The following is a 21,937-nucleotide window of genomic DNA, read 5'->3' as shown; positions in this document are numbered from 1 at the left end:
AAGTAAGAGCCAACGTAACTTGGTCAAAGTTCAGATTTGGCTAGTTGGATTGTGGCTTAAGGCAGCCCTATTTTTTTTCTTTGATTTTTTATTATTTTTTTTCTAAGGACGTGAATTAGAATGAGCACCAGTTAATTTGGTTGTTAGTTTTTTAAGCACCGTACCATTTTCTGTACCATAGCCTCTGCACGTGGCATGGTCATATAGTCTGTGTCCTATGAAGATTCTCTAGGGCTGTCTTTGAATAAGGGTGGATTTAAAATTGCCAATTCCCTGAATTTCTGGATCTCAATTCTGGGTTCATCTCCAAGATAGAGAAGATTCAACAGAGCACAGTTCGCTTTATTTGGGAAATGGGGTGGGATAGTCATTTCAATCCCGATTCCAGGGGAATTGAAGAGGGAATGGAATTCGGATCCAAATCCTCCTGTGGCACAAAAACAGCTGTAGTGTAACGTTGGAGGTCTATACTTGCAGTTCAAATACATTGTTTGGCTGTGTTGAATTATAGATTAATTCCATCAAATAGGCAAATGATCATGGGCAATCAAAACACTGACATTCAACAGACTCAATTTTCAATTATCAAATTCAATCAAAATACCAGAAACCTGCTTAAGTTTTGTCATAATAACATTGGTCTGAACATAACCTGTCCTATCATCCAAGGAATTCCTTATCTGGAAATTCTTTCATTTCATGAAAAAAAATAAACTGAATATACATCAGGAGAGTGACAAGGCATCCAATTTCTCTAATTTTAAACAATCAGAACCTATAATCTTATCAGGATTGCACCACCATTACCAAGCAAAGGTAGATCCAAATGATCCAGAAATCTTATAACAACAAAGATGCTAAGGTTCGTTATCAACAAAACAGGGAAAGGATTTTATCCTTTTAGTTTACGCGCCTTAGAGCTTCTGAACTATTGAACTTGCAAATTGTTGGAAATCTTAACCAAGATTCCAAATCATAGTGCGTAAGTGCTGTCTGATCTGTCTCCTCTAGTTGTACCAGAGCTTGATGGTTCACCCACTGCATCAGGTGAAGCTGTTGTTTGGGATGGTGCCTTCTTCAAAGAAGTTGGCATACCTGAAATTTCCTGTAACACAGATCCTATGACCTCGTCAGAAAAACAAGCAGGAGAGAGAGAGAGAGAGAGAGAGAGAGAGTCTGATCAAGAAATCGAAATAAAGAAAAAAGGTCTACAAAAGATGCTTGGGCTTCTCTACTCTAAGCACTCCAACCTTTTTTATTAGAAAAATTGTAGAAGGGGGAAACCTCTTGAGTAAAACAACCAAAAGAATAGTTGACTAGTAATCTAAAAAGATACCTAATTCACAGATGGGATTTAAAAAAAAGGGAATATAACTGGTCCATTTACTCCCTGTTACTTTCTTTCGTTCGTGATGAACATTTATCCCTCTTTGACTTGGTACATGTGATTCAGCATCTTGTGGCATCTATTTTTGATAATAAACTCATAAAAGAACTCTTCGATAATAATCTCAAGTCCTGATTAATGTGTGAACAGTGTTCTAAAAACTGATCTGGAAACAAAACTGCTTTTCCATCTGGGTCAAAATGGTTCAACATGACAACATGTGACATAATAAATTAAATAATAAAAATAAGTAAAAAATATAGAACATAAAATTGCAGAAATTGGGCATGCGTCTAAATTATATATTTATCATATTAAATAAAAACAAGAGTGGTAAAAGAGAGTTATTGTTATTAATGATGGAAATGGCTAAAAGCACAAAACAAACAGAAAAAAGGAATATATGTCTACCTGTGACCTGTTGATTGGTCAAATGGTTCAGCAGTTCAACCAGCCAGGTCACAGGTCATTGACCAAGTCAATGTTTTTTTTTTGTGTGTGAACAGTTTGGGGGTGAAACAGACCCAGAAACATGGCTGGGTGATGGGTCAACCGGTTCAACAATCTGGTTTGACTGCAGCTTAAAAACACTGCAAGCCTGTGCCGGGGGGGGGACAATGAAGAAGGTTGGAGTAGCTCAGTACAAGATTGAAACACTAAACCGAGGATATATTGATGAAGGCTGAAATAGTTCAGAGAGATCACAGGGCAATGGCACAGGAAGAGCAAGTGATATACTTAAAAGAGAATTTGACAGACAAGAGAGAAAATTAATGGGAGGATGGTAGAACCTTGACAGCAAAGCAGCCTGTGTCAAGGGGGCCTAGCTCACTAGCTCACCAATATCATAGCAAATATTCCACTCAACTTTATAAACTCTTACAAAAAGGAGGCAATGCCAAATTTTATCAAGCTCTTTAGCAACAAGAAAACAGAAAAGATATCTAGACTGCACTAGGGTATTAGTATGGATATGGATTTATTACTGCAGAATCAGAGATAAGTACTATAGGTTATCCTGTTCCTTTCTTATTTACCTTTATATGTTACCTGGTAAATTTTAATCCATTTGAACAAACTCTACTGTCTTATGAAGTAAACATTCTGAGGGAGCACTTTAGTTAACAGCTTTTCTTTCTCTCTCTTTGGTTCTTGAAAAGTACTCTACCTTATTGTTCTCAAATATTGAAATTTGAATAATGTACCAGATGATTACAATTTCTGAGGCATCTGTTTGTACCAAAGATGAAAATTATTTGTGAGCTATTTGATAGGTCCAATGTCCAATCCTTGGTACAGTTTCCCTTTCAAAAATTCTGGCCTATGTTACTTAGATACTTCAGAGAACATGTTTCTGATACTTGAACTTTTAAGTATGAAAAACTGCAAGACTAATTCCATAACTTCTATACTTGAACATAAATTGTGGCTATAAAGAATGCTTTTCAGATAACTAGCCAATCTTGCATGTGGCAATTTTAGATGATGATGATGATATATGCCTAAAATTTTCTACATTTTTTATATTTCTATGTGTATAAAAGTAATTCTTATTTATCATGCTTGCTTATCCTTGTTTGAATATATAATATCAGAGAAAAGCCCAAATGTTTTCTACAAAATTTCTGTATTTTATGTAATTATTTTTTGTATTTTTATCTTTTTTTTTTAATTTTTATTATTTAATCATGACATCAAATGTTGACATATTTGACCTGAAAGGTTGACCTGTTGACCCACCATAAAAAAGGAAAATAATTTCATTCTTGCGTTGTAAATTTTTTATTCCTTTTTGATCAATAAAAACAATTCTTGTTTATCACACAATTTTGTTATTTAACTATGACATCATGAATTTACCCATTTCTCAACCCCATGTAATTAGGATAAGACATGGATGTGTGTGTGAATCATGGGTTGACCCATTTCACCTAGATAGTTGAATTGCTTACATGCCACTTGGATGGAAGAACAGTTTCATTTTTGGATAAAATGACCAAAGATCTTGATGTTTTGGATAAAATAACTTTTGACATATGAAATCTTTTAGACCAAAAACCTACAGAATAAGTATTCTTGAAATTCCCTTGGTTTAGGATAAAAAATAACATCTACTGTATGAGATAGAATCCTCTAATTGAATGACTAGAAATCATGTTCTAAATTATTAAATACCCTACGCTACCTCCAATGTGATGAAATCAATCCCGTTTGCAATGACAGCAGTTATATTGCATAGAAGAATAAAAACAAGAAAAAAAGCAAAGCCAAATATAAAAGGTCAGGAAAAGGAAAATTTTGTCCAACACTCCCTCACTATAAACATTAATGATTAAATCAGTGTATCTCCTGCTTACATCTATTGAGTAGGAAAGGCAGTAGTACCATATATAGACAGTAATTAACAAACAAATGAAGAAGACCCATGAAACCAGGAAAAGTTGGATAAACCAACAAATAATCCCAATAAGCAGTATCTAGGAGATGGGGAAAAAAGTAAATCTTGCCCAACAACAAAAAGAAGGATCAATTGAACACATGGATTAAATTTACCTTCATTAGATGCAACCTTAAATCACTGGGCTGAACTCCCTCCCCAATACAGACCATAACAAATTTTGAATATTGAAACAAAACATCTGCAGCTGCTTGCTTTTTCTCTTCAATCTGTCAGTTTTTTAGCCAGAAAAACCCAAGTAGATTACTAAAACCATATAATTTAAACAGCCACTAAATTACAAAAAGGTAGATTAATAATAATTAACAAGATAGTCTGAACACAAAAATAAATTTTCTTATTGTATGTGAAAAGGGCCCAGTTTTTTAATGGTTACATACAGAATGAGTACACCATTACAACAACCAATGACCTCAGTTAGTAGCAACAAATGTGGCATAAACTGAACACAAAAAGAGGACAATGGGATGACTGGGGCTTGATGAACAACTAACAAAGGTCTACTCTTTATCTAACTGTTTCACCATACCTTTTTTGCACTTTTAATACTCGTTCTCACTTTTATTTTCCTTTTACTATAAATAGAAAAGTAAATATTGGGAAATTATAATAATGTGAACAGGTTGGTATTTGTGCAAGAATTTGTATAGGTAAGGTCCACATTACACGGCCAAGGGGTTTGAAGGGTTTGTCACAAATAAAGAAAAAAGAGGTAAAGGGTGTGATGTGGGACAAAGGCTGAGAAAAAGGAAGTCAAATTCATACCTTTCTCTAGGTATATGGCCCTTCACGTAGCTTTTCTTTCCCTCCCCTTTCTTTTCCTTCCTTTTTTCCCTTTTTCTTTCTTTTTTCTTTTTTTTTCTTGTCTTTTTATATGAGGTGTATGTGCATGAGGTGTACGTCTCTAGCACGCTTCATAAAAAAGGCATATGAGGCGTACGCCTCAGAGGTGTCAATACCTTTGGCATATGCCTCGGGGCGTTTTGGGGGTGCCTCCAGGCATACACCTTCCACGCCTTTTAAGACACTGGTCTGGAATATAACACCATCTGTGGTTTTTTGGTGTATATGGCAGGAGAGAAACACAAGAATTTTCAAAAATAAGAGTAGTTCTACTGATTCTGTTCATCAGAAAATCTTGGGAAAAATGTCTTCTTAGTTCACTTGTCATAAACTATTTAAGAATTTAAGGTTATAATTCCTTTTTTTGTACATGACATTTTTTTTTTGTAAAGCGGGGCGAGGGTATAGAACTGAGAGGGCAGATTTTGTATAGTCCCCACGTACATCAACTTGTTGTACACGATGCTTTGTTTATATTAATATAATCATACTTCAACCACATGTCGGTTCTTCCTTTCCGCCACTCTATTCTATTGTGGAGTGTAGGAACAAAAATTTTGATGAATAACCCCAAAAGTTTCAAGATAGGCGGAGAGGGTTTTCTCTAAATACTCCCTATCATTATCAGAACGAAATATTTTGATCCGAGTGTTAAACTGGGTGAGGATGAGTTCATGAAATTTTTGCACAATAGCTGGTACTTCATCCCTGGATTTCATGAGATAAATCCAAGTGTAACGAGATTAGTCATCAATAAAAAGGATAAAGTACCTGTAACCCCCCATAGTTGGCAAATGATATGGCCCCCACACATCAGAGTGAACAATATGAACAGGAGAAAGAGATCTTTTATTGCTTACTGAATAAGAATGCCTACAATGCTTTGTCAGTTCACACGCCTCGCAATGAAGACTCGGTAAAGACACTCCCTTAAACATATCTGGAAACAAATGACTCCAACCAGAAAAAGACAAATGACCAAACTGAAAATGACATAACAAGACTTTGTCAATAGATTCTGACAAGACTGACTCTAAGGCAACTCCATGAGGTGGTCCAAAAGCTCTATCCGGTGTGTCCAGCAAGTATATTCCGTTCGCCTCGTGGCCATTCCCAATCATCCTCTAAGATTGCAGGTCCTGAAAAACACAATGAGTGGGAAAAAATGTTATGCTACAATTCATGGATTTAGATAAGCTACTAACAGATAAAAGGTTTGTATTAAGTTTAGGGACATGAAGGACAAAGGATAAATAAAGGGTGTCAGAGGTCTTTATATCCCCTTTACTAGAAATGGGAGCAAGAGACCCATCAGCAAGGGATATTTTCTCTTTACCAGAGAGAAGGTGGTATGAGCAGAAGAGATTAGACAAGCTGGTCATATGGTCTGATGCACTGGAATCAATAATCCAAGGGATTTTATGATTACCTAAAACCGAAGCATGATTTGTAGAAGCACGAATACCTGAGTACTGTAGCAACATTACTTGTCTTAGGCTTTCCTGCCTGATTGCCCTTCTTAGAACTGTTGTTATTCTTAAACTTGTCAGGTAGAAGCTCAGGATGAAGCTTCCAGCAAGTGTCCTTTGTATGCCTCGGTTTCTTGCAATATTCACATATCTGCTCCTTTTTCTCAGTAGGACCCTTTGGCTTTATTCCAACATGTGCAAAGTGTTCTGTAGGTGGACTCTGTAACTGAACCTATTGCTTACTCTCCTCATTGCTTATTATAGCGTATGCCTGGGAAAGAGTAACCTCATCTTTGGCCAGGATATTTTGCCTAATGATGTTAGACTCAAGGTTGAGTCCAGTAAGAAATTCAAACACCCTATTTCTCTCTACCAACTTCCTATACATTTCAGCATCATTCTTACTCTCCCATACAATTGTCTCCATAACATCAATTTCTTGCCATAGGGATTTCATTATAGAATAGTAGATTGCTACACTCTTCTCCCCCTATCTTAGGTTCTTCACGTCACTTTTCAACTTGTAGACTCTGGCTACATTCAACTTTTGTGAATAGGTCTTAGTAACACTGTCCCATATCTCCTTAGCCGAAGACATCCAGAGATAATGCTAACTTATATGAGGTTGCATAGAGTTGACCAACCATCCAATGACTGTATAGTTCTCCTGCATCCATTTCTCAAATTCAGGGTCCGTCTCTTCGGGTTTCACTTTACTACCTGTGAAGCAAGATAATTTGTCCCATCTAGCTTGATTGTGGTCACACTAGTCAAAACAGAATCTACCGAGCTGAGGCCGGAAACCGGCACTTGCTTGAACTCACTTCCGTATGGCTCCATTAATCAAACGAAAATCAAAGAACCAGAAATTTGGTTTATATAAACTTACTTGAAGTCAAACCAGAACCCAGATGCTTGAAAACTAGGGTTTTACTCCGTCCAGTTGTTGGGGAGGAAGAGAGAAGATGCAGCCGCTCCTACCAGAGCTTCCCAATCTCTTCTAAACCTGAACCACCCTCCTTTAGGAGTCAAAAGACACCTCCCAAGCACAGAGCGCCACTCCCAAAGCTTCACCTTTACCTGTACCTTCGAAAATCTCTAGTTAGCTAGGGTTTTGGGCAGCAACAGAACAACACCACTTCTTGGCAATATCCAGCCAGGTTTAAACTCTCCAAACCCTCTACCAACTAGGCCAAAGATCCTTTGAACTATAGAGAACCTATCTCTCCATTCACTCTCTTAATCGAAGGGTGTATGGGAAAAGAGGAAGAAGAAAAGAAGGAAGAAAGAAACCTGCTTTGATACCAAGATGTAAACCAGTCCTCAAAAATAGGTGTAAACTTGAAAAATTAGAGAGAAAAAGGAGGAAGAAAAGTAAGAGCAACAGTACAAGAGAAGAAGATGGAGAAAAGAGGAGGAAGAAGAAAAAATGTTCGAATAATCCTTCCTTCTCTTCTCTAATCCTTTTTACTAAAAATTAATGTTAAAATAATTACAAGTATGCCCTTAAGTGGGTGGCCAGCTAGGCAGTAACATAAAGAGATCAAACAAAAAGAAATAACAAGCCCATTAAGAGAGGCCCATTAGCTAACAGGAAAATAGAAAAAATATTACAAGAGAAGATACTAGGACCCATTCGGCCCAGTCTCTTTACATGTTTGATCCCTCCACAGCCCAACAGTATGGGAATATTGTTAGACAAAAGGTCTATGAGGTTGAGTTCGAGACAATCTTAATTGGATTCTAGGTCTGGTATGAGTTGGGACTGCCCCACACTAAACCTAACCCACTAGTGACATTGAAAAAATGTAGATATAGCCTTGGCTAAGAATAGGGGTTCATGGGACATGGTTGGGTCGGGTTCAACAATCCTGTTCCATTTAGCTGATTGATCCAAACCCACCCCATTAACATCCCTAATGTTGTAACTAAGAACCTATCCAATTTGAGTAGGATTGAGATCCTACACCCTCCCCTTTTTCATGATTAAAATGTATTGTGTTGAAATTCTCCCTATACATGGAAGATACCATCACAGTTTGACTTTATCCAACTCATTCCAAAAGATCTATTAATCTGTTGGGTCATATGTGGCTGTGAAAGCACACACACACACACACACAAGAATAAAAAAAAGCACCTTATAGGACTTATAGAACAACGGATACTGAAAACTACCCACCATTTGATCCTTCAGCATGATTTTCTTGAATCTCATATGATTATTACCCCATGCAATGTTTCTTAACAGCAAGAAATACCAACCACAAGGGATAGGGGCCCCAATACTGCAAATGATAGATGAATCAAAAGATTATAATTTTTTTTTGATACATAATAGCTTATAACTTTGTTTCTTATAGAATATCTAACTTCCATTTTATACAAAAAGAGCAGCATAGTACTCTTCTTCTTCTTCCAGCACAATATGATTTTTAGGCTAAAAGAAGGCCATTACCCAATGTTAGTTACAGATATCTCATCTGGGGTTTAGGGAGGGGTGGACTGGACCGGATACATGCCTAACCTTTGGCATTTTTTGTGCAAAGTGTCTCCACTCAGACTTGAACCCACAATCTCATGCTTGTCAGCCCAAGATTTCAGGCTAGGAATGGTAAACTAATTTATTGTTTCTACCTCTGACACTTAGTTTTCACCAGTGTCTTCTATCTCTGTGAATGTGCCAACCACCGACCTTTGGGGAATTTTCTTTTACTGGATTGTCCCTGAATACTTGTGCTCCTGAAATACTTGTTCTACTTCTTCATTGTTGGAAGAGAGCATCTATTCTGGAGTCTCATCCATTGCCACTTTTTTTGCTTGTCTCCCTCTGGAAGATGAGAATTTCTATTCGTTAGGTCAAACATAATAACCTCATGGATAACTATTGAACCATTCCCTGGTTTGTTTGGTTTGAAACTTTGGTTCCCATCCTTAGTCCACATCCTTTAAGTTGACATGGATTCTGGTTCAACCCGGTCCTTGGTGGCTTTACATGTAGGATGCCCAATAATTTAGACTATTATCCTGGTTGAGTTTCCGTACACTTGACCTTCCTGTCTCCTGCTTAACAGAGTTATGCTTTGGTTATTTTTCCCTTTATAAGCCCTGATTTGTCTTCAATGCACATTGTAGTGCTTGGATATTCTTCTATCTTATAGAATATGTGGTGTTGTATTTTAATCCAGTTATTCCTCTATTTCGTATATTATATTATTTTCTCATTGATCTACTTGTTTCTGTTATCAAGTCTTTATGTTTCTTAAATATCATAGTGCATTCCTATTTCCCTCTATATTCTTAATTCTTAAGCACTAATTTCTTTCCATCCTCTTTTGCTAGGTAGATTTAAGCTAAATCTCAAAACAAGCAGGCCTAGAGGTGTAATGTGGGCCATGCTTTACAGGATGCCTGTACTGTAGCGGGCCTGGGTGGGCTGTGCATGCTTGGCCTGGGACCCCTCGAAAGGGAGGCCAGGTCCATGGGTGGCACGCTTTTTTAGAAAAATTGAAAAAAATAATGAGAAAGTTAAAATAAATTAACAAGATAGACAAGAAATTGAAATATATATATATATATATATATATGTGGGCTGCTGTGCTGGGCTGCGAGTCATGCCAGCATGGCCCACTTTATCGTGTTGTGCCATGCTGGCTGCGGTATGACCTGGTTGCTAAAGTGACCGAGCCACGGGCGGCACGGCCCACTTTACAGCTCTACGCAGGTCAAGGGCCCTGTGGTCTCTTTCTAGCTTGGTATGGATCCATTTATCTACTGCTTCAGAATTGGAATGATATGGTTGTAGCCTCATATATGACACAAAGAATCCTTTGAACATAACCAGAGAAGAAATGAAGACAAGTTGAACATATGTGTAAAGATGTAAAGAGAGTTAAGATTAAAGCCTCGTATACGAGAGAAAGGATCCTTTTGAAAACAGAAGCGGGAAAACACTATCAAAAAACCAGAAGGAAAGCCTAGTTTTCTCTTTGGTAAATACTCTTGGAGTTGTTACAATTACATACCAAGAATACATGGGAAAGTAATAGCAATATGAATGGAAAGAAACCCGTGACAATTAAACTAACAGAGAGTTTTAACTTCTAATTTATCAGTTACCCAAAACTCAACTTCAAGTTGAGAAATCTAACTTCTAATCCATTTATCAGGGGGAAACATGTATCTTCTGTTCTTCTCTCTTTTGGGTCCTAAAGTTAGGATCTGGAAACTACCATTATAGGAAGCTTCAGTTTCTATACATTTCTAGTGTTCAGATTTTATTAGAAACAGATGGTTTACACATATGTTGAGTACTGAAAATAATATTTGGATTTCACTGGGTGAAAGAAATAAGACTGTAAGTATGTTTTTAAGCACTTTGCTAGAGCCCCAAGATCTAGACAATAGATTTTCTTAACAATGAAAAAATTAGTATAACCTTTTATTTCAATTTCTTTTTCTCTTTTTTTGGAGGGGGATGGGGGAGAGGACATATAATGCCTTAAACGGTTCTGCAATGACCATAACTCATTTAGTTATGTCCTTTTATATAGTTTTATATTGCAATTCCCCCTTTATGTAATGATTTTACCACATTCAAAAAATAATACAAAAACTTATAAAGTGCTACTTCCATAATTTCAATTTAAGGGATTTTAACTCAAAGGCCTTTACAGAAACAACAAATCAGCAAAGCAGGAAAGTGTTGCATATTGGAGTGCAATTTGGGCAGGCTCAGATTGAGCGTTTGTTAAATTTTGTATGCATCTGGGCCTGATTCAATGTAAATTCTTCAACTGAGGTACGTAACTTGCACCACTAGTGCAGAACCCTAAGTTCTCTGTTCTAATTAATGACACTGCATCTGGCTTATTAAAGAGCTCTAGTCCACCATCCCCCTTTTATTCATTTGTGTGATTGAGGCTCTAATGGTGCTTACTAGAATGCCTCACAAACACAGCTTAAAGTATTTATTTGGGATATTAGGCTGGTTCAGGAGGCCTCAAGTTTGAACATAAACTTCATAAATAGAAAACCAATCGTCCTAATTGAGTAGGTTGAGAACATTCAGAATCTAGTGGAAGTTTTGGGCTGCAACATTGAAATTTTCCAATAGATGAAAACTAACCAGCAATACATACTTTGTTTAACCAATGAAAAAAAAACAGAAAAAGAAAAGAGAATCAGTGCAAGAGAAGAAGAGAAAAAGAGAGAAGGAGAAGAATCAATCGTACTCTCTCTCCAGCTCCAATTACTTTTATTAAACCTGATTAGAAACATTGGAAGAATTACATGAATACTTTTAGTAGGGCAGCTGCTTATAAACTTAAAGAAAAAAAGGTTAACAAGCCCATGAGTATAAAGGCCTATTAACACAAAAAATAATAAACATAAAACTGAAATAAACCAAGGCCCATCCAGCCCAATCTACACTCCCCCTCAAGCTGAGCATAGATGTCAATCATGCCTAGCTTGCTTACATACTACTGCAATTTAGCTTTAGGAACTCCTTTAGTAAGTACACCAGCTAGCTGCTCTTTAGATGCAAATAAAGGGTAGGCAAACTTCTCCAGATGCCACCCTCTTTCTAATGAAATGTCTGTCAACCTCAATATGTTTCACTCGGTCATGTTGGATAGGATTGTGTGCTATGTTAATGGTCGCTCAATATGTTTCACTCGGTCATATTCACCCATCTCTTCCATTAGAGAACGTAACCACAATAGCTCATGTACACCATGTGCCATGGCTTTGTATTCTGCCTTAGCTAAAGGCCTAGCCACTACTGACTGTTTCTTGCTCCTCCAAGAAACCAAATCTCCAGTTACCATAGTACAATACCCAAATGTAGATCTCCTAACATCAATACATCCTATTCAGTCTGCATCTCTATATGTTCCCAGCTTCTTGTCACCATGCTTTGCAAAAGGATACCTTTTCCTGGTGTACCCTTCAAGTAACACAAAATTCTCTCTACCGCAACCATATGTGTATCTCTAGGGGCATGCATAAATTGGCTAATGACACAAATAGCATAAGAAATGTAGGGTGAGTCATGCATAGGTACAACAACTTCCCAAGCAACCTTTGGAACACTCCCATATCCTCCCTCAAGTAACTTTCCACCAGAAGCTAAGAACTTATGATTCAAATCAATAGGTGTGGCAATTGGTTTTATCCCAAGTTTTCCTATTTCAGTAAGCAAGTCAAGCGCATACTCACATTGGGAGATGAAGATGCCATTTTTGGATCTAACAACTTCAATTCCCAAGAAATATCTGAGTTCTCCTAAATATTTAATTTCAAACTCAGCATTAAGGAAGTGCTTAAGGCTGTTGTAATAACAGCCCCCCCCCCCCCCCCCCCGCCCGCGCGTGAGCACAAGAATTTGGTAGGGACATGTGTGAGGCAAATAAAACGTTTCTGGCTACTTCAACAATATGACAGTTTTTTTCGTTCAACTCCATTTTGTTGTGAAGTGCGTAAACAAGAACTTTGATGAATAACCCCAATCATCAAGATAAGAAGCAAGACTCTTCTCAAAATATTCCTTTGAAACAACTAATACCGACCTCAATAGGATTGCTCCTTGTAGGATCCCCAAAAACATGTTCTACTTGGATTGATCTCTATAAGGATAAAAAAGGCTCCCTTCAAGCCTCGAGCACCAGGTTAGAACCTCCTCTGGGACCCTTAATTCAAAAATCTCAAGTTAGCTAGGGATTCGAGCAAAAAATCCAAGAATTGTCTTGGCCACTAATCTGATTGTCTCTTTTCTCCTGAAATCCTCTACTAACTGGGCCGAATATCTTATTTAATCAGTGAACCATTCAATTCTCCACCACATTGTGTACATAGTTTTCAAGGTGCCAAGGTGAGGCTAGGCGACAGGGGGTGCCTTGTCGCCCAAGTGGGTACCTAGGTGTCACCTAGGCGATGGATTTTTTTTAAGTAAAAAACATATATCCTCGGGTAGTTCCCTAGGTACCATAAGAAGAAGAAGAAGAAGAAATTAAGAAGAAAATGTGTTGATTAGACAAAATTTTAAGACCTGCCTTATTGGTTTGGGTTTTGAAATCTTTGAGGGTTCAATACAGCATTTAGCAATGCCTGTGTTGATTAAACCCTAACAAATAAGAAAACAATAAGAATAAATTAGTATATAAACACACACAATGAATGTTCTGGTTTAATAATGTTTATTTTATAATTATAATCTCAAAAAATCAAGAATGTAAAACTATTTTACAATACAATGTACAAAACTGCTTGGCAATTAGGCGAGGCAAGCCTCCAAGGGTGCCTTGTCGCCTAGGCGTCACCTTGAAAACTATGACTGTGTATGGGATTAAAAAGAAAAGAAAAAAGAGTAGTTGTACTGCTCTAAAGCCAAGATGAAAACTAACCAGCAATAGATTCTTTGTTTAATCAATGAAAGCAAGCAAAAGAAAGAGAATCAGTGCAAAAGAAGAAGAGCAGGAGAAGGAGAAGAGAAGGGTCAATCATACTCTCTCTCCAGCCCCAATTACTTTTATTAAACTTGATTAGAAACATTACTGGGGGGGGGAGTACATGAATACCCTTAATAAGGCGGCTGCTTATAAACTTAAAGAAAAAAGGCTAACAAGACCATAAGTATAAAGGCCCTTTAACACAAAAAATAATAAACATGAGACTGAAATAAACTAAGGCCTATCTGGCCCAATATTTTTACACCAATCAGCTACTTGGGCTATCTCTTAGTGCCAAGTCCACTTCTACCTCAACATGGAATCCAATAGTAGAAAGGTTTGAGAAAAGACTATCTTCATGGAAATCAAAGTATCTCCAGAGGTGGGAGGAGAATGTTAATAAAAAGTACTCTATACAACTTACTGGCATATTATTTTCACTTTTTCCTATTCCATCAAGGTGGCAAAAAGGCTTGAAAGGATTCAAACGGAGTTTTTGTGGAAAGGTTGAAGGGAAGGGAGGAAAGTGCATTTGGTAAATTGTAATCAAATAACACAATCTCAAGGAAGCAGGGTTAGGAATTAAAAAAAATTAAGAGTAATGAAAACATCCTTGCTAGATAAGTGGTTTTGGAGGTTTAGTGAAGAAAGGGACAGTTGGTGGAGGAGTTTGATTTCAAAGAACTATGGATACAGGTCGATAGTGTAGGACCCAGGTCTATGTTCTTCCAGTTCCTATGGATGTTCTGTTTGGAGGGTCATTGAGAAGGTTTATGAATCCTTTTTTTCTTGATCAATAAAGGTTTATGAATCTTTCATCAAAGGAGTTTCCTATAAGGTAGGAAATGGTAAGTAGTTAAGGTTCTGGAATGGATTCATAGTGTGGCCAAAGATCTTTAGCCAAGGTTTTTCCAAACTTCTACTTCATTGCAGAAGATAGAGGTAAAAGTGGCACAATGGAAGCAATATCACTTGGATGCCAAAATCTCACAGGAATTTTGAGATAGGGAGTACAGCCAATCTATTGCTCTTGCTTCAAGGTAGCAAGATAAACATGGAGAGGGAAGACTAGAGAGTATGGAAGTGGGATGCAAGGGCTGTTTCTCTGTGAAATCTTTTGCCAAGAACCTCATGGAGACTAGAAATACAAGTTCCCCGTCCAAAGTTGTGTGGGTGTTTGCTGTCCTGTAAAACGATTCCTTTTCTAGTGTAGTTAGCGGCCTCAGTTAAGTGCCAAACTAAGGATGGATTGATCACCAGTGAGGAGATAAGTAACTATTAGGTTCTCTGAAGTAAATCATAAGTATTGATTCTTTTCAGGAATGCTTCCCAACAAAAGCTCCCAATCCTAGGTGGAATGGGTTTGCACCAAACTTCCTTAATGGGGAAAGACTACCTGAGATTATCATTCGGTGGAGACAAGGCTTTGAAGAAGGATGCACAGGACAAAAGAGTCCAAAGCCTACTATTAGGTTTTGTGGGGACTAAATAGACCCCCTCAAGAAAGCTTAAGAGAGTCAAGGTACTATTTAACTCTGAATCCCTAATGGCTCTTCTCAAACGCAAATTCCACCCTAACCTTGAACTTACATGTGAAGGTACAAAAAAAGTGGAGATAGGCTCGTTCTTCGAATTAGACAAGGCAAAAAGGTATGGAAACTGTTCCTTCAAGGGGGAATCCCCAATCCAGACTTGTTCCCAAAATTTAATGAGGTTACCAGAGTGCAAATCATACCTGGTTTGGGGCCAAAAAAAGAGGCAGAATAGTTTGGATGGCCTTCCATGGAGAAGCCATTGTGGTCCTAGCCGTAATTCCAGCATCCCATCCATTATCCACAAGCCCATGAATACTAGTCACTTTCTTGGTCCACACTTCCTCTTCTGAATATTCCCTAGGTGGGACCTCCACACTTCTTACTTCTGCTGACAAATTTCCGCCTAACCCTATGGTCCTTTTTCTCCTCCCCTAGCTCCCAAAGAAAATCTCTCATTAACTTCTCTAATCTCCTAAATATCCTTTTCGACACTTTGAAAACTGACAGAAAGTAGACCAGCAAATTCACTAAAGTGGATTTAATCAATGTGACTCTCCCCCCAAGAGACAAATAATTTATCTTCCAAGAAGCTAGTCTCTTTTCAAATCTTTCTACAATCAGGTCCCAAAAATTTCATTTCATAGGGTTACCCCTATCCCCTAGGGGCAAATCTAAATACTTCAAATGGCCAATTGGATACCATACACCCTAGGAGACCAACATGCTCTACCATCTCCCCCTCCAAATTTATTCCGACCATACAACTTTTTCAAAATTCACCTTTAGGTTCAACATTTTCTCAAAAAGTTGTACAGTCAGTTTTAAATTTCTAATCCAACTCAAATCACCACCTTCAGAAAAAAAAGTAAAAGAAAAAAAAAACACTGCATCATCCACAAATTGCAAGTGAGTAATTGGTACCCCATCCCTTCCCACTCTCCATCCTCTTACTTGATTCCTAGAATCTACTCTAGTAATTAGTCTTCCCAAAACATCTTCTATCAAGGAAAACAGGAATGGAGAGAGAGGGCCTCCTTGCCTTATACCCCTCAAGGCCAAGAAAAAATTCACCAGTGTCCCATTTACTAGGATAGAATAATGACAAGTTCTAACATACCCCATCACCCACTTTTACCATTTGTCTCCAAACCCAAAATTCACCATCACCTCAAGCAAAAAAGGACCAACCCATCAGACCATAAGCTTTTTCCAAATCAAGTTTGCACACCACTCCTTTCTTGCCAGACTTTTTGAAATCCTCCACACTTTCATTTGCTATTAAGATTCGATCAGTTATTTGCCTTCCTTCCACAAAGGTTACTTGATTCAGTGCAATAATAGTAGGGAGGACTCCTAATCCTATGAGACAACATTTTCGCTATAACCTTATACAAACTATTCACCAAGCTTATTGGTCTAAAATCTCTAGGATGGGCAGCATTTGTCTTTTTAGGGATCAAAGCCACAAAGGTGGAGCTCAACCCTAGATTAATTATTCCCCTTTTGTAAAATTCATCAAAAACCCCCCAAAATGTCCTCATGTCATTGTAAAACCACCTGGCACTGGAGCTTTTGATCGGTCCATAGAAAATACTGCCTCTTTAATTTCTTCCAATTCAAACTTTCTTTCTAACCACTCCCTAGCCTCTGATTATAACCTAGGTCATCCTAGCCCTTCAACCCACATTCTAACATTTAATGATCTTCTAAAGATTGACCTAAAGTGGTTTGTGAAGGCCCCAACAACCTCATTATGTTGGGTAATAGTAAAGCCCTTTACTTTTAGCTTAGAACAAAGTTTTTCCTTCTCCCATTTTCTAGAGCATGAAAAAAATTTTGTATTCCTAGTCATCAAAAAAAAAAAAAAGGAAAAAAATTGTATTCCTATCCCCCTCTTTAATCCATTTGCATCTTGGTTTTTCCTCCAACATTTTTTTTTTGTACAAAAGCTCTCAAGAGGGGATGTTAAAGAAAGTGATGGGCAGACTTGGCTCATCAATATCAGTAGAAGAGTTCATGCAGTATAATGCCCATGAGTTCTTAGATGGGCAGAGTTGGTTTGAGATTGTTGGGGAGAGATGGTTTCTGTAAATTGTTCTGATATATGTTGGCTATTGTAGTTCTGTATTAACAGTACCTTACTGTACTCTATGAGTCTCAATCATTTCAACTCTCTATGCAATTCTGCTTTTATCAATAAACAAATTTACTTTACCTTTCTTAAAAAAGGGTTTTGCAGAATTAGATGAAAGGGAAGAGTCATGACAAATATACTGTTACCGATCAATAGGTACAATTGAAAATATTTGCCTGGAAACTTGTCAAATATACTGTTACCGATCATAATTTTTTTTTTTCAGTGTAGGCATCCTCTTTGCTATAAATAATATTTGGTTTAAAGATAGTTCTTAACAATCCGAGCCATTTGTTCCTGCCGCGGCCATTAAAGTTCCAAAATTGAAGCCAACAGGACTAAAATAAATGAAAAAGGAAAGAACGAAAAATCCCATCTTGCAGGAAGTGCAGAATTTCAAATTTTACGATAGCTAGATTTATATGTTTTGGTAAAGAGAAGATGAATTGATTCTGATGAAAATTCGTGAAAAAACATGTAAAAATATTGGTTAAGGGTGAGAGAACATTAAGTAAAAGCACAGAGAAAGTTCGCAGAAAGGGTTGAAGGGAATGAAGCCCACCTCGTAATCGTCCATGAACACAACTCTTAACCCGCTGTCCTTCGCTTCCTTCAGGTTCAGACGAATTCCTGCTCTCCGTCTCTCTCTATTTCAGAATTCAGAATCAGCATTTCAGATCATATGTGCTGAAACGGATCCGGGCCGGGCCTAAACTTAAGCCAAGGCCCAAGCCCGGAAAATTTCGGCCCAGGCCCACGCCTTCACCATTACCGCCAAAATTTGGCGGTTGTTAGAAAATTTCAAATTTTCAGTAAATTTCAAACTGGTTCGTTCAAAATCCTCCGCCTCCTCCCTCCCCAAATCAGTCTCAATCCTTCCTCAAGATCTTTACAATATTTTTCTTTTCGAAAGCAGGATACCCAGTTGAGAAATCATGGTGAGGGAACGGAGGGTCGATTCATTCTATACACGATTGCGAGAGGCCGCTTCCGCTTCAGCTTTAGCTTCCTCCTCTCCTCTGTTGATATTTCCGTCGACATCCGACGTAGACTCTCTCTGCGCCCTGAAGATCATATTCCATGTTTTGGAGTCTGATTCCGTCCGCTACGCTTGCTATCCGGTCTCTTCCTTCAAGGAAATTCACAAGTATGCAGGCCCCGATCTCTGTGCTTCCTCTAGTAAGCCTATCTCTATCCTACTCATCAATTGGGGATGCCAGAGGGACCTTCAACGGGTTCTGAATTTAGGGCCGGCGGCACAGGTTTTCGTCGTTGATAGTCATCGTCCTATTCATCTCCACAATCTCAGTGAGCAGAATGATCGGGTAATTGTTCTCTACACTCAGGATGATGAGCAGCAGGCTGATTTGGCCTATGACTTTGATGTCTCCACCGTGGCGAATGCATCGGATTTGAACAGTGATGATGAGATGGAGAGGAATTCTGATAGCGAAGACGACAGTGACAGTGAAAGTGAGGATGAAGATGGTTCTGGATCTCGGAAACGAAGAAGGGTCTCTGAAGAAACAGAAGAAGATCCGGTTAAGCTTTTCAGGAAGCTGAAAAAGGAGTATTACAACATGGGTACCTTCCATGGGAAGCCTTCTGGCCTTCTGATGTTCGATCTATCTCATTCACTTAGAAAGAACACAAATGAATTGCTCTGGCTAGCTTGCGTCTCCTTGACTGATCAGTTCGTCCACGAAAGACTTACCAATGAGAGATACCAAGCTGGGGTTATGGAGCTTGAACAGCACATCAACAGCTCAGGGAATTTGGATGCAATTACTTCTGTGACTCTCAAAGATGGGACCAAGATCCGGGCTCCAGATGCCTCGAGAATTGCATACGAGGATGAGCCAAGGCTGATGTTATTGCGGGAGTGGAACTTGTTTGATTCAATGCTCTGCTCTTCCTACATAGCAACGAAACTGAAGACTTGGAGTGATAATGGGTTGAAGAAGCTCAAGCTTCTTCTAGCCAGGATGGGATTTGCTCTTGTTGACTGCCAACAGAAGTTCCAGTACATGAACATTGAAGTGAAAAGGAAAATGAAAGATGAGTTTGAGCGATTTCTTCCAGAATATGGACTCACAGAGTTTTATTACCGAAGTTTCTTACGATTACATGGGTATAGCTCAAAGGTATCTGCAGCTGATGTCGTTTATGGTGTTACTGCATTGCTTGAATCATTCGTGAAATCCGATGGCTCCTGTGCTTCTGAACAGTTTGGTGTAGCCTATGATGCCTTATCCTTGAGTAATCTTGATAAGCTGAGAACGGGGATGCAGAATGCGATTATGATACAGCGAGCCATCCTAAGACAAGGAAGTGCTGCCATAACTAAGAGCGGTTCCATAAGGAGTGGGAGAAAATTCAGGTGGTTGAAGCTTGAAGATGCTGCTGACACAAAGCTGTTGGGATATCCACAAGCCTTGACCAAATTCTGTTATTTCTTGATGGATGCTCTGCGGGAGAAAGGTGCAAAAATGAAGCCTCTGATCTGTGCTTGCTTAACCCAGGAAGCCAACAAGGTTTTGATTGTTGGGGTATGCGGCAAGCCACGTCTTGGAGCCGTTCAAGGGAATGCATTTGGAGTTGCATTCAGAGCTGCAGCAGAGGAGATTGGAGCAGAGTTCTTCCATGAGTTGTTTGAGTCATCTTGGATAGTCTTGGATGCTGTTGCTGTTAATTCTTTTATGATTAGAATAACTGAGAAACTTTGATGTAAGTGATTTTTTTTCTGTTCTTATGCAAGTATGTAATTGACCACAATACATTGATCTAGTTCCTTGATTTCTCTTAGTTTGTATTTGAAGTGGGAATTCAATTTCTCGTTACTGGTGTAATGTAAGTTATGGCAACAGAAATTAATAACATGGTTGGAACTCCGTTTATCTGACTATCACTAAAATTGGCATTGTCCTCAGATGTTTGTAAATGACAATCCTTTTTTTTATATATGTGAGTTGTCCATTTACAAGATCAATTCTCTCTTCTTGTGTCTGTTAGATGTTTTTGTATTGATAAAATCATAAAATCTACTTCTAGTTTTTTTTTTTTAATTTTGATATCCCAAGTATTAAATGTTTTTTTTTTTTGCTTTAGCTTCAAAACAAAAGATTAGTATCATTTATTATACATTTTAATTAAAGTTTCTTTAATAAAAGTCTTCTGTTATTGGTCAAAAAAAGATTAAAATATCTTAGAAAGATTAAAAATAGAGTTTCCAAATCATTCTGGCCCTCTGTTTGAAATGCACAAAATGTTAGGCTGTGCTTGGATAAGTTTTTACTTAGATGTTTTTTGCTTTGGAAACCAGAGACATGAAGTTAAAGTACTTTGGCATTTGGTTGTGGTTATTTGTTTTTTCAAATAAAAAACATGTAAAGCAAAAGTCACAAAGCATTTGACAACTTTCTTCTTTTTGATAATATGCATTTGAAAATATAAATCCCAAATTCTGCACTTTTTTTTAATCAAACCAAGATCATAGGTTTGAGACACCCAAATTCTAGAATTAGGAAAGAAAAAGTCTATATGCTGGTATGTGGCAATACTTTGCATGACTGAAAAGGGTACATGTGTATGTGCCACACAAATTATAGCATAAAGTATCATGTGCTTCTATGCGATGAATGTAGCAAAATTACCAGGATCTGAAATGGGTATATGTGTATGCGATGGCCAAATTAGAACAGAAGTACACGGATGTAACCAAACGCCCTATAGTGCTTTTCTGTTCTGGAAATCACACTTCCAAAACATGTTTTACCAAGAACTTACACAGTACTGAATACAATGTTTCTGCATTTGAGCTTCAAAAAAATGAAAGTGAAAGCTTATCCAAACACAACCAAAAACTTAACTTTTGGTTATACATTTTCCGTTCTCTACAATGACTACGCCAAATAATTAGCTTATTTTCAAATCCAATAAAACAATGGACCCACGCTACATGCTATTAACCGTCAATCTCTAATCTGATATCATAGCCTCTAGAGACCATCTGCGGAGAAATTTTCTAAATTTTCGTTTTGTTTCAGGTATTAGTCATTAGATGAACTCTTAGAAATACAAAATCTAGGGAAATTCTTGCAAACAAAATTCACTAAACTAAGGCTGTGTTTGGCAAGTCTTTTTGTGATATCTTTCAGGCTTTTCAAGGCTCAAAAAACGGAAAATGCGTCTTCCCCGTTTGGCATTGGGAAGCTGGGTAGACTGAAGCTCGTGGAAGCCCCAAAATGGCTAATTTCGGGAGGCTTAAACATTTGGTTGTTTTTTGATAGGGATCAGATTACTTCCTTCCATTTTCACTTGCAGCAAATTCTGAAGGAGAAAAGGAGAACCGGCCCCCTCCCATTTTTCAACAGGTATAATGCCATTTTTTGACGGGTATCTCCTCCATCCTGTTCATTCTCTCAACATATGATTAACCAACCCCTTTTTCTTTTTGGATCAAGAGAAAAAAAAGAGCTTTTAATCACCAAATACACAGGTACAATTTACGTTCACAGGCTCTAGTTGTGACGATTTCAGTTGAATATTATTTGTTTTCTATAGCCCAATGTGGTTTGCATATACTTGTTATGGTTTAGAGCTTAAGGTTTGTGTTTTCATTTTTGTAGTTTGGGGTTTTATTGGACTTGATTAACAGTTA

At 37.9% G+C, this 21,937-nt stretch overlaps 2 protein-coding genes across 3 annotated transcripts; one reads left to right on the top strand and one right to left on the bottom strand.

Annotated features, from left to right (window-relative positions):
- Positions 1-556: 556 nt before the first annotated feature.
- On the bottom strand, positions 557-17,970 carry LOC104593608 (uncharacterized). Of its 2 annotated transcripts, XM_010253543.3 has the most exons (4): positions 17,840-17,943; positions 5,549-5,827; positions 3,941-4,054; positions 557-1,105 (listed from the first exon to the last, which is right to left on the bottom strand). In XM_010253543.3, the coding sequence occupies exons 2-4, from the start codon at positions 5,807-5,809 to the stop codon at positions 974-976; spliced, it is 507 nt and encodes a 168-aa protein (XP_010251845.1). In that variant the 5' UTR covers positions 5,810-5,827; positions 17,840-17,943; the 3' UTR covers positions 557-973. The 2 variants fall into 2 exon arrangements, with proteins under 2 accessions (XP_010251845.1, XP_010251846.1); XM_010253544.2 differs by lacking the exon at positions 5,549-5,827 and having other exon boundaries at positions 17,840-17,970.
- A 154-nt stretch (positions 17,971-18,124) lies between these two features.
- Positions 18,125-20,176, top strand: CDC45 (cell division cycle 45). The gene has a single exon (XM_010253545.3). The coding sequence runs from the start codon at positions 18,213-18,215 to the stop codon at positions 20,001-20,003; it is 1,791 nt and encodes a 596-aa protein (XP_010251847.1). The 5' UTR covers positions 18,125-18,212; the 3' UTR covers positions 20,004-20,176.
- The last annotated feature ends 1,761 nt before the right edge of the window (positions 20,177-21,937 follow it).

The sequence above is a fragment of the Nelumbo nucifera genome, chromosome 7 (genome assembly GCF_055504915.1).
Source record: "Nelumbo nucifera cultivar China Antique chromosome 7, China Antique-T2T, whole genome shotgun sequence".
In the NCBI taxonomy this organism is placed as follows: domain Eukaryota; kingdom Viridiplantae; phylum Streptophyta; class Magnoliopsida; order Proteales; family Nelumbonaceae; genus Nelumbo; species Nelumbo nucifera.
This window is presented reverse-complemented; position numbering and strand designations above follow the sequence as displayed.

Coding starts and splice junctions, on each gene's coding strand:
- LOC104593608 (XM_010253543.3), bottom strand. CDS start 5,809: ATGATTGGGAATGGCCACGAGGCGAACGGAATATACTTGCTGGACACA. Junction 4,055..5,548: donor ATTGTAGGCATTCTTATTCA/GTAAGCAATAAA, acceptor AAAAACTGACAG/ATTGAAGAGAAAAAGCAAGC. Junction 1,106..3,940: donor TAAGGTTGCATCTAATGAAG/GTAAATTTAATC, acceptor TCTGTGTTACAG/GAAATTTCAGGTATGCCAAC.
- CDC45 (XM_010253545.3), top strand. CDS start 18,213: ATGGTGAGGGAACGGAGGGTCGATTCATTCTATACACGATTGCGAGAG.